We start from the raw sequence: 13,491 nt of genomic DNA, 5'->3' as shown, positions 1-13,491 counted from the left end.
TTCTTTATCTGTTTGCTCCAGCCAGAAACTGAAAACAAACTAAATTAAATTAGAGTTAAGTAGTAGTAAACAAGTAGCATGCTCATCTTAGATATTTATACCCTATAATCAAGGAAATAAATTGTAAAATGCCTTTCTTAAAGGCAGATGGATTTCATAAATACCACTATTCTCCATGTGAACAGCCTTTTAAATTATCGTTCTCTACTGTAAATCACTTATTTTTAGATTAGTAAAATATTAGGATTTTTATTGTTTGCCTGACTAATATTTCCATCATTACTGCAGTTTGAAAAATAAGACCTTTCTTAATGATATCCTAATTTGGCATCTACCAAAAGGATATATTTAGTGCAGTCTTTTTTTTTTTTAAATTGGTTCCATTGTTTGACAGGACCTTTTTGAGCATGCTATTGTGTTAGCAACAGCTTATAAAAATAAACCTAACACAAGCAGTTATGATTAGAGAATGTTCCTAGTGAGCATTTGCTTTGGAGATGTATGCCATTTCCAAGGGCATACCTGTGTCATCGTTGACATTTTATATTCTTTACCACAAATTTTAATTGTTAAATATGTTTTATGGGACATTCATTCCCACATTTAATATAATTAACTGTGGTACTTTTCTTTTTAGTAAAAATAATTGGTAATGTCAAAGCTCTTTTGTTTAGTAAATTATTTGTATTTTTGATGCTGTATTTAAAGAACAGATAGAAATGGTATAGATTTCAGAGCTAGCAGGTGGTGTGGAGGTTAAGGCACTGGATCTCACATGGACAGCTGTGTGATTCAAGTCTTGTACCCAGTGGCTTGAAAATCACACCAGGTGCATGTGCGTGCATGCTTAAATTCCCAGGAGAAGAGTGGAGGAGAAGGGATTGAGGCATGCCATCTGGAAGGTGATGTCTCACTTTCTGTCTCTCTCTAGCAAGTACATATGCCCTATAGCAAAAAATGAAAAAAAATTTAAAAAGATATATTGATAGATTTCCAGTGCAAAAAATAGTGACAATTATAATTAATTTAATTTTATATTTTCTTTTTTTGAAATAGAAAATCTTTATACCTTTAATGAATTTATACATCTAATTATACATGCAATTAAATAATTTTACCTATAAACCAGATGGTAGAAGCTTTGACTCTATCTGCAATTAGCCACAGGAATAGCTGAATGTAGTTTTAGATTATAAATGGGTAAAATAGTAAAAGTACCTTCCTTACATATTGAATTAACAAGAATAAATTTTTATTCAAGACTCTAACTTTCACTTGTGTGTGTTTTTCAAGCCACCGAGTATGGGATTTGAACATGGTTGGCTGTGTGGGATCTGGCTCCCTCAAGCAGTAGACCATGGGGCTGGCCCTTAACCCTCACAGGGAACGGCCATACTACCATCTCTTTTTCAGTCTCTTCTCAGGATTTTGGGCACACATGCACATGTGCCTAACATGATTCTCAAGCCACTGGGTCCAAGACTTAAACCACCGAATCAGCCATATGGGATCCAGCATCTTAACGACCATGCCACCTGCTGACTCCAGTGTAAATGTATTTTTATCATTTGTGGAATATTGTTATCCCAACACCTTCTATAGGTGACCTGTAATTTGAAAGCATAATGCAATTCTCTCTTAGGGATAAAACATAGAAGTGTAATAACAGATAAAGAACTAAAAGAAAATGTCACATGACTATAGAGTTCCTGAATATGAGGGACCAGCAGTCAGCATAATGGCTATGTCACTGGATTCCCACATAGTCGACCGTGGTTCGAGTCCCAGACCCGGTGGCTTAAACTCACGCCAGGCGCATGTGCGTGCATGCCCAAGATCCCGAGAGGAGAATGGAGGAGAAGGGATTGCAGCGTGGCCATCCCCCCTGGGGGGAGTGATTTCTCGCTTTCTTTCTCTCTGTCTCTCTCTGTCTGTCTGGTGAGCACATGTGCCCTATAGCAAAAACCTTTACAAGAAAAAAGAAAAAAGAATTCCCAAATATGATAGCTTCCTGAGAGGGAGTGTCTTACTCAAAAACTCCTAACATCTGTTCCTGCAAGAAAAATAATGCCATCTTTGCAGATACAGTAACTTGAAAGACATTGTCAGCCGAACCCAACCCAAACATATTGTTTTAAGAATCATTATCTCAAATTTATAGTTTAGCCATGGACTAGGACTGCCCTTCAGAAAAACTCATGCCAAGGTGCTATTTTTTTAAATTAATTAATTTTTTTAAAGAGGTTTTTGCCTTAGGATGTATGCACTTAGTGGGGGAGGGGGAGAAAGAGAGACAGAGACAATGAGAGGAAAAGTGAGAAATCACCCCCGCCAAGGTGGATGGCCAAGCCACAATCCTTTCTCCACCCTTCTCCTCCCGGGACCTTGGGCATGCTCACACATGCCTGGCGTGACTTTCTAGCCACCAGGTCCAGGACTTGAACCGTGGTTGGCCATGTGGGAGTCCAGCGATGTAACCACTATGGCATCTACTGGCCCCAAGGTGCTATCTTAACTACACTGATATCTGTTTTCCCTTTTGAAGCCATAGATGCCCATTCACCAAGAGCAGTCCTTTTAGTTTGATGTGACCTCTGCACCCAGAAGCCCCAGCATTAGAGGGCCTGGACTGAAAGGTCACAGCTGTGTTTGTGTAAAGACTCTTCTGGTCCTTAGACGAGAGGAGTCCGGATGGATAGTTGTTAGAGCATATTTGTAGACAAACTTAGCACGTTACGGCTTATCACACCCAGATCTCCTGTGATAAAAAAACCCGGCGGCTGTCTTCAGGTCTAAGGTGACCTGTTTTCCTTCTCCTGTCAGCACGTTTCATTAGACTCCAGTTTCTTCTTCCTTCCGTCTCTTCCTCTTTCTCTTCCTGTCATCTATTCAACAAATAATTATTGGGAATTCATTCTGTAAATAAGGCCCTGGAATCAGCGGTCAACAGAAGCTCACATACTGCTGTTAAGGATTGAAGCTTTTTAGTTAGAAATTTAATTCAAAAAAATTAACTCACAATATTCAAAAAATTTTAAGTGTATTTAAATAAACTCAAGGGTTTTATGAGTTGAGGAAAATATAGGAGATGATAAAATACACAGATAATCTATTTTTTCTTTTTCTTTTTTTTTGAGAGGTTTTTGCTATAGGGCACATGCGCTTGCCAGAAAGACAGAGAGAGAGAGAGAGAAAGCGAGACATTCTCCCCCCCCCACCCCCCGGGGAGATGGCCACACTGCAATCTCTTCTCCTCTCCTCCATTCTCCTCTTGGGATCTTGGGCACACATGCACACACATCCGGAGTGAATTTAAGCCACTGGGTCCAGGGCTCAAACTGCGGTCGACTACATGGGAGTCCAGCGACATAGCCATTATGCCAACTGCTGGTCCCATATACACAGATATTCAAAACATCCCTTGTGGTAGTAGTAAAACATAGATAGAATTTTTTTTTGAGAGATTTTTGCTATAATCATGTATGTGCACTCACCAGAGAGACAAAGACAGAGACAGAAAGTGAGAAGTCATTTCCTCCAAGGGAGATGGCTACCATACCTCAGTCCCTTCTCCTCCATTCTTCTCTCAGGATTCTGGACATATATGCACAGCCGCCCAGTGTGAATTTCAAGCTGCCAGGCCTAGGACTCGAACCACAGTCGACCATGAGGGAGTCCAATGCCTTAACTATTATGCCACCTACTGGCCCCCTAATTTGCTAATTTATAAGCAGCTTCCAAAAGCAGATCTGGTGGATGATGCTTACATTACCCTCTCTTTCATGCTCACGTATATGCTCTACTGTGAATAAAGGAAAAAATAGTAAAACTTATGTAATTCTTCCTTAGAGATAAAAAGGGTTAAGGAGTCAGGTTTGGACATGGTCCCAGATTAGACAGGCCTCATAGGAATGAGGAAGAGAGAGAGATAATGCTTAGATTATAATATGAAAAAGAAAATGAGGAAAATACTGGGTAGATGCTGGTAAATTAATGGGGAAAGTCAAAGGAGTGTTTTTGTTTGTTTGTTTGTTTGTGTGTGTTTTTTTTTTTTCAGTGAGATCTTTGTTATAGGGCACATGCACTTATCACACAGAGACAGAGAGACAGTGAGAAATCACCCCCAGGGAGGATGGCCATGCTACAGTCCTTTCTCCTCCATTCTCCTCTCGGGATCTTGGGGACGCATGCACATGCAACCTGTGTGAGTTTTAAGCTGCTAGGTCCAGGACTCGAACCATGGTTGACTACGTGGGAGTCTAGTGACGTAATCTGTATGCCATCTGCTGGTTCCATCAAAGGAGTTCTTAACTAAGGTTTTCTGTTTTCTTTGTGAAGAAGGAGGCAAATTTACCTGCAAACACGGAGAGGAGGACATTACATGGAGGATCAAATAGGGTTGCAAAGGTTTCAAAGGAAAGAATGAGAGAGAGAGAAATGACAAGAGACATTTAGAATGGTTACCAAGGAGCACTGAGCCCTGCTCCAAGTTGTAACCATGGAGAATGTTACTGTTTGCCGAAACCATGTGCTTTTCTACAGAAGAGTCTGCAAGCAGTTTCTTGTGTGTATGGAACAGAGGAAATGCAGAGTTGAAAAACTGAGGGAGAATTCAAGTTACAATTCTGCGATTTATCACATAAGTCACTTCCTGTCACTGACCTGTTATTCTTTCTGAACAACGTGGATGGGAATCCCCATTCCTACCATTGTTAACAAGTCAATGTCAAACTGCAATTTTATATAGGAAAGCATTTTTTTTTTCTTTTTTTAAGAGAGGTTTTTGCTATAGGGCACGTGTGCTCCGCCAGACAGACAGACAGATAGAAAGTGAGAAATCACGCCCTGGGGGGATGTCCACGCTGCAATCCCTTCTCCATTCTCCTCTCAGGATCTTAGGCATGCTTGCACACGTGCATATATGGTAGGTACGCTGTTGATCTATACCTTTTCTGTTCAGACAGGTTGTGGATGTCATACTATATGGTAAAGCTGAAAATAGAAAACACAGAGGAGCTGCCTCTCATTTCTCTTTCAAATGGAAATGCATTTAATAAGGGCAGTTGATACAGACTCCTTTTGATTTTAGCTTCTGGGCATAATCCTTTGGGAATCTGACTCTACTCGCCTTCCAGCAGGCCTAATAGTCTGAATGTTTGGCATTGTAAAGGGTGGTTGTTCATCACAGGTTCTGGATTATCTTTTCACATACCATTTCCATTTCTCTACTTATATCCCCCAATTAATCCGAATTACCAACTGACCTCTTTTTGAGATAGTTCCAAAAAATAGGCAGCACTGTAATCCTAAGAAGTAGTGGGGTACTCACGTCTTCCTGACAGCATGAAATCATTACTGTTGGAGAGACATATTTACAGTGATTCACTAGGGAATATAACCAGAGTTGAACATAATTCTTTATCAGACTGAAGGGCTGTGACTTAATTCGACAGGTCTTACTTTACCTTTTCTCATTTGATTTAAAGTTCCATGATAGGTAATAATTTCCCTCCCAGAAGCGGTAACTGCTTAGACTAGGTTTTTCCTTCAGGCACTTAGTCGAGTAAAACATCTGTGATCTGGGGGACACTGTATAGTCTTAGCACTATTACTTTTCTAGAGACTTCTAATAAAGAAAATAAAGAGAAAGGAAAAGGATCTATATTTTCAAAATGGAAAATCTTTTTTTTTTTTTTTTAATTAGTAAACAATGTTAGAAGAGAGGGGAAGGCAGGTGCTTAAGGAGAGCGAAAGTGGTGAGAGCAGCAGATGATGTAATGGTTATGTCACTGGATGCCCAAATGGTTTGAGTCCTAGACCTGGCAGCTAAAAAACTCACACCATGTGCATGTGCATACCTGCTTAAAATCCCAAGAGGAGATTGGAGGCGAAGGGATTGTGGCCTGGTCATCACCCTGAGGGTGATATCTCTCTGTCTTACTCTCTGGCAAGTGCATGTGCCCTATAGCAAAGATCTCTCTAAAATAAAAAAGAAGAGAAGAAGAGAGAGAAAGAAAGGGGGAGAGAGAGAGAGAGAGTGAGTGTATGTGTGGAGTTACACAAGCGATTGTGACGCCCAACATAAGGAAAGTGGTAGTATAGCAAATCCAAGAAGAAAGGGATAATGGGGACAGTTTACTCAACAATGCCTAAATATAGGCAAACCTAAATTACTAGTTCAGGGAGTTCCTGAAATCTAAGACTTGGTACTGTCTCACCCTTTATCAGCCCTAGAGCCTGTGAGTTGAGATTCCAGTAGGAAGGTACCTGTTTGCTTTAGAAAATCATTCCTTCACAATACAGTGCAGAGTGCCATGGTGCAGCAAGCATTGCTGTCTATTGCATTATTGTCTGTCACTTTATTTTTTTCACCTTCATTGTAATGTAGAGAACAGGAGCATCAGCTTCCTAGTGTCCTTGGCTTCCTGAGCTAGCTTCATTCAGATGCCAGTGAGGTTGAGGATGAAGATGATGATGATGATTTGAATTGTTTGAGTTTCTTACGTATTAGGATATTAGCAATCCCTTGTCAGATGATTGTTTGCAAATATTTTCTTCCATTCCATTGGTTGTCTGTTGATTGTTTCCCTTGTTGGGCAAAAGCTTTATATCCCTTTGTTTATTTTTATTGACTGTGTTATTGAGGTCTTATTCATTCAAAATTTTTGCCTAAATCAATGACTATTTAGATTGAGAAGGACCAACTAAAAACACTTTTGAAAAATATAAATATATTCTTATAATTAATGCAACACACTCAGTGTCTTGTTATCAAGCTGTTTCTTTTTAGAAGCTGCATTTCCCCTGTTTATTTTCATTTAGGGGAAGGGCAGCCACAAAGTAAGCAGGCCTTGGGCAAGGCCATCTTCAGGTTGCCTGCTGTATTTATGGCTCCCATTCCAACAAAACCTCTATTTTTCCATGTATAGTCAAGGGAAAGTCAGACTTTAAATGTCTACATTTAAAAGTTGAGAAACTTTTTTTTTTTTTTGAGAGGTTTTCGCTATAGGGCGCGTGCGCTCGCCAGAGAGAGACATAGAGACAGAAAGCGAGAAATCACCCCCCAGGGGGGACGGTCAAGCCGCAATCCCTTCTCCATTCTCCTCCTGGGATTCTGGGCACGCACGCACACGTGCCCAGTGTGAGTTTTAAGCCATCAGGTCCGGGACGCGAACCACGGTCGACTATGTGGGAGTCCAGCGACATAGCCATTATGCTAACTGCTGGTTCCCAAAAGTTGAGAAACTTTTAAGATAAAATTTTCTTGGCCGTTGTTTTAGTAAATTTGACATATTTTCTAATATCTATATAGTTTATGCATAACATAGCTCCTTTGTTTTTCTCTTTCTCTCTCTCGTTTTCTCTCTTTCTCTCTCTCTTTCTTTCTCTCTTTTTGTCTTTCTTTCTCTCTTTCTTTCTCTCATTAATAGAGGGCACATACATTTGCCAGAAAGAAAGAGAAACAGAGAGAGAGCAAGAAGGAGAAAGCACTGCCCAATGAGATGTGGTCACACCACAATCTCTTCTCCATTTCACCATCCTGTCAGGATCTGGGGCATATATTTACACATACCAGTGTTTTTTGTTTGTTTGTTTGTTTGTTTTTAAGTTGCCTTGGCTGAGATTCAAACGGTAGTCAGCCATGTGAGATCCATTTCCACTAACCACTAGGCTACGGGGCTGGGCCTAGCTTTATATTTCATATTGTTTAATTGTGATAATTTTGTTCCACTCAGAAAGTTCTAAAACCATTGCCAAAGGTTTCTTCAAGGAGTGTTCAGTTTTCTTAATTTTATGATGATAATAGCTGCTAAAAGTTCTGCTAAGTGTTGTTAGAGTTACATGAAATGAATGTACTATAGCATCATTTTGAGTATTTTATTACCTACTGATAAGTTATGTACAGCTTGGTTTTATTTTTAGTTGGATAGTGCCACCTACTGGATCTATGATATAAAAAACACTTTGCTATTTTGGCTAACTAGATTTGGTATTTAGCTGCTTTCTGTAATTCATCACGTGGAAAATCTATAGCCAGACATGTGTATTCAGATTTTTCTTAATAACATATATGCCAGAATAAACATATATAGCCCACAGACATGATAAAAATTCCTCATGATGGTCTTTCTACATTGGGCTTTATTTTCATGGAGCATCTGCTTTTGTTTTGGAAACACAATCTGTGCATAGTTTTTAGCTCTTCTAAGCTAAAAGGAACTTTTGCTAAAGATGTTCACCCAACTACTCTCTCTACTGATAATACCCTGTTCTTTTAATTGCATAAGTGTGTCCTTGTTTGTAGTCCATTCTATTCCACTTTACTATAAACCCATGAAGGCAAACACCATACCTCCTATTTACTGTACAAATGTTACCTGAGAAAATGGTAGGGATATTTGGAAAACTGATGATAAAGTAAGAAAACTTTAAAAATTTTAGTAGTATTCAGAAGATATTGATTGGGGACCAGCAGATGGTGTAATGGTTACATCACTAGAGTCCCATGTAGTGGACCACAGTTTAAGTCCTGGACCCGGTGAGTTAAAACTCCTACTGGGCACATGTGCATACATGCCGAAAATCCTGAGAGGAGAATGGAGGAGAAAAGATTTGTGGCGCGACCATCCCCCCAGGGAGTGATTTCTCACTTTCTGTCTCTCTGTCTCTCTCTGGCAAGCATATGCACCTGATAGCAAAACTCTCTAAAAAATAAAAAAGATGATACATCTTCATGTCTACTTCTTTACATGGAAAAATAATTAAGGTTGTTTTGCCTTTTTTTTTTTTTTTTTTTAATTTATCAAAGGGCACATGTACTCACCAGAGGGAGACAGAGAGGCACAGTGAGAAAGGACACCCTCCCCGTGGGGAATGGTCAAATTGCAATTCCTTCTCCTCTATCCCTCCTTTCCTTCAGGACTTTGGGCACCCAAGCACATGCACTTGGCTTGTTTCTCAGGCTGCTGGGCCCAGGACTGGAGCTATGAGGTCGGCCATGTGACATACAGCTGCCTCAGCCACCACACCACAGGCTGGTACTTTTTTTTTGTTTTATTTTGTTTGTTTGTTTGTATTTGTGTGCTAGAGGGCATTTGTGTTTTTCAGAGAGAGAGAAACAGAAAAAAGAAGAGAAAGCTTATGGTCACACTACAATCCCCTCTCCTCCCTTTCTTCGGGATTTTGGGCACGTTTGTGCACACATCTGGCCTGTTTCTTAAGCTTCAAGGTCCACAGAGTCAGTCATGAGGGACCTGGCTGTTACCCACTAGCCCACAGAGTTGGCCCTGTTTGGGTTTTAAATCATTAATATCATTTTAACACTGAGCCTAATTTCTCAGTGAATTATAGTCTTGATTGTAGTTCAACAAACCACATTATATGTATTACGTGTACACATGACATGTATGTACACGAAAATATATGCATTTAATTCAATTACAGCATTTTATTGGTAATTAAAATTAGTACCAATGTAGTATTTGGTGCACTTCTGGTGATCCACAAATACCACAGAAAATTCTTCTTCTTCTTTTCCCCTCTACTTCTCTGTCACTTCTCTATCTTTCAGAAAGTAGGCCAGAAGCAAGAATATCCAGAGGAGATTTTTTAGAGTCAATTTCTCCATCCTTTCAATATTTCCATTTAAGAGAAGAACATAAAAGAGAGAGCAGGCAGGGATATACTGGAGCCCCAAAATTAAAACACATTTACAAACAACATTTTAAAAACCTAAAAAAGTTCTGAAGGAAATATGTAATAATGTTCTTAGTGAAGAAAATTACCCAGGGACTTTTTGAGGGGAAAAAACTTGATTATTTTTTAAAGCTATCTACACTAAAATTGAACTCAGAATAAAAGTGAGATTAGCTGGTTGGGAGCTCATGCACCCTCCTGTAAATTAGATAAGCAGACATGTCTGGAGAGAGCAAGGAATACTTTGATGGTTTTCAACATGACTCGAAAGAGATGAAACAAGACCGTGTAATTTATAAACTATTGCCCTGTTGTTAGAAAATAAAATGTAAACAGTTAAAAAGCTTTTAACATTCTTTACTGTCACCTCGATTGTCTGAGGATCTTCCCTACCCATCATCAGGTTCCTAAAAAAAGTGAAAATAGAAAAATTGTAAGCGTGTTTAATAGCTGAGCTGCAGTTGTGACTTGATTCCAGTTTATTGCTAGACATTCATTTTCAGTTCTGCAAGTTTGAATCTGCCAGGACTGGAATGCTTAAGTGTTAGTTACTGACAATTTCACAGTAATTCTAGGCTAAGCCTGCCTTGGAGCAAATCTTATCAGTAAAAATAAGGTCAAATTTCCTTCCAGTACTTCTGACTTGTCTAGCCAATAATCGCGTCATCTTTTATTTTTTTTTAATTTCTCAAGGAATTTATTAAAGCTTTGAACTCTGAAAAGAAAAAGATGAGAAAAATAAACTTGGCTATAGTGAATTGATGTTGCAAGATTTCTCCTCATTTTCACTTTCTCTTGCTGTCCAAGGTTGAAGCTATTAGATGGAACCGTAAACACAGACATGAGTGATAATTAGACTTTCGATCTAGAAGCAGATTCCTGGACGATACATTGCTGTTGCTTGTCACATCTAATTCTTCTGATTCTCTATTATTGCCCTAAAAGTCCCCTTTTTATTCCTGCCTCTTTTTGCTTCCCTCTTGCCCTCTCTGATCCTTTTTTCTTATTACCAGCTACAGAGAACAAACGTTTATCACGTTATGTCTTTCAAACATGAGGTGTGTATAAGAGAGCATTTTGTGAATCAATACATGGACTCACGTGTATGAATATATATTTAAACCAAATTCCTGGCATGTTTGAATAATCTGCCTGTCAACTTTTAAGCACTAGATTGTATCAGAATCTCCTGAAAGGTAAATTCCGTGTCTTGTAGATCATTTTTACAATAACATTTCATAGTAACTAACAAGTTAGCCTTTAGGAATTCAAGTCCATCCCATACTTTTCCAGCTGTATGACTCTCTGTGGCAAGCTGAGTGGTTTTGAGAGACGAGAAGTTGTTCTGGATAAACATGGTAACAAAAGAGCCCCTTCTACTAACTGTGTGCTGCACATGTACTACTCGTCCCATCCACAGCCCTAGCATGTGGTACCAGAGCTGTGCCTGCACTATGGATCGAGCATAAACAGGAAAACCCAGTCCATCTGTCTTCCTTGAAACCAGAGGTGGGGAGAGGGCAGTACAGAGGCCGTGGGAAATGATTCCAAATGCATGATCCGAGCATAAACAGGAAAACCCAGTCCATCTCTGTCTTCCTTGAAACCAGAGGTGGGGAGAGGGCAGTACAGAGGCCGTGGGAAATGATTCCAAATGCATCTTTTTATCCTTTCCCTGGTTCTTTTGCACCTGTTTTTCTGCTCTGAGATCTCACAGCTCATTTCTGAAACCCTAGGAGTGGATCAGTTTTCATACTGCACATCTGGGCAAGAATAAACTATCAACCTGGGTCTTCTATGGCTGGAGAGAAAAATGGCCTGCCGACCCCGCCCCACCCACCGACATCCGGCCCTTTCAGTCCTTCGTGGTTTGCGTCTTTTCCTTTAAAGCAAAATTTAACTGACCTGCCAACCCTGCCATTCCCAAGCTTTTCTGCAAATGTTATTTTTAAAGAGATTTTAAAAAGCAGAAAGGATCTTGGTGATTTTATTCTGAAAGCTAGAAGAGTTAAGATGCGAGACTTCCAAGGCTGAGCTTCTCTACTTTCAAACTGTAAAATGTGCATAATGGTTTCCACATATGCATATGAGGAAGAAGCAACTGGTTTATTTATATTTTTAATCCGGGCAGGGATGACCAGCCACATTGAGGGCAGTCTGTGAACCGTTTTGTGATGTGACAAAGTAAGAAAACAGACAGAATTGGCCTCTGTGCCTAAATAAGTCGACATCAGTACTTATTTCTTCAGATAGTTGCATTTTTCAAGAAATATTTTGTATACTTTGAGGAAACTATCCAAAAAACACACTGCTATGCAAAACTAGACCTTTTAAAACCAGGTCCAATTCACTTCTTTAGTATAGCCTATGAGCAAACTTAGTAAAATGTGTGATACAACGCATCCGGGATGTTTTTAAATTAATTAACATAAGCATACTTATTACCATTATTGCATTTTTCTTCTCTTCCCACATCCAGATAGGTAAATGTGCATACACACATAATATGTATATTCATATTTGCCTATAAACGAGACATAAATTTAAATTAATTTCCATTGGCTATCATGAACAATATCTATTGCCTCGGATTCACTTGTTATCAAGAAGGATATCTTAAAAAAAAAAAAAAAAGAAGGATATTTTTATTGTCCTGGTAAATGCTGAAAGTTTAGAGTTTCTTAATGAGTTGCCACAGAAGACTTTTCAATTTTTGATTATAATACTTAGGAATCCTGTACTCAGTTATACTTTTTTTTCCCACTATCAGAGGGTATTTATGCTCACTAGGGAGAGCAAGAAAGCACTCCTCAGTGGGGTAGAAGTGTGATGTAATTCTTTTTTCTCCATTTGTCCTTTTTTTTTGGAGAGATTTTCACTATAGGGCGCATGCGCTTGCCAGACAGACAAGAGAGAGACATTAGAGACAGAAAGCGAGAAATCAACCCCCAGGGGGGATGGTCACACTGCAATCCCTTCTCCTCCATTTTTCTCTCGGGATCTTGGGCACACACGCACACGTGCCTGTCGTGAGTTTTAAGCCACCGGGTCCGGGACGTGAACCGCGGTCGACTACGTGAGAGTCCAGCGACATAGCCATTACACTAACTGCTGGTTCCTTCCATTTGTCCTTTTCATCGGGATTTTGTGCATGCACACACATATGCCTGGCGTATTTTGCAGGCCATGGGGCCAGTTCGAATTGCAGTTAGCCATGTGTGATTTGGCTTCCTGAACCTCTGAGTTGCAGGGCTGGCCCTGATCTATTGGTTTAACTTTGCTCACTTCTCATAGACTCCCCTTTACTTGGTGAATCATGGAGAAAACGGACCCGTCAGATGCAACAGATGCAAGGCCTACATGTGCCCGTTCATGCAGTTCATCGAAGGAGGAAGGAGGTACCAGTGTGGGTTTTGCAACTGTGTGAATGATGGTAAGTGGTGCCATTTACTGCTCTTTACTGGGCTTGGGAAACACCTGGGTTTGTTCTTACTTATTTCTTCTGAGAGAGAGCACAACAGAATTACAGAGGCAGGCATCCGAGTAGGGTTTTCATGCCACAATCTACCCCTAGCCTCAGCCAGTCCTAATCATAAATGTGTGCACCTGGCATGTACAGGGAGGCCCTGGGGCATGAACCCAAGACCTTCCCGTGTAAGTCCAGTCGCATTACTGCTGCACCACTGTCTGGTTCTCAGTTTATATATAGACATATATTTTTATATAATAATATAAATATATTTATATTACAAATAAATAATACATATTTATATAAAATTTTATATAATATATATT

General features: G+C 39.7%; 1 protein-coding gene across 1 annotated transcript in view; it reads left to right on the top strand.

Moving 5' to 3' along the window:
* The window catches only part of SEC24D (SEC24 homolog D, COPII component), a 97,344-nt gene that overhangs the window by 33,919 nt on the left and 49,934 nt on the right, over positions 1-13,491 (top strand). The window contains 1 exon segment of the mRNA XM_006153094.2: positions 12,991-13,129. Coding sequence (XP_006153156.1) covers positions 12,991-13,129 — 139 coding nt within the window.

The sequence above is a fragment of the Tupaia chinensis genome, unplaced genomic scaffold (genome assembly GCF_000334495.1).
Source record: "Tupaia chinensis unplaced genomic scaffold, TupChi_1.0 Scaffold000362_1, whole genome shotgun sequence".
NCBI classification, from domain to species: domain Eukaryota; kingdom Metazoa; phylum Chordata; class Mammalia; order Scandentia; family Tupaiidae; genus Tupaia; species Tupaia belangeri.
This window is presented reverse-complemented; position numbering and strand designations above follow the sequence as displayed.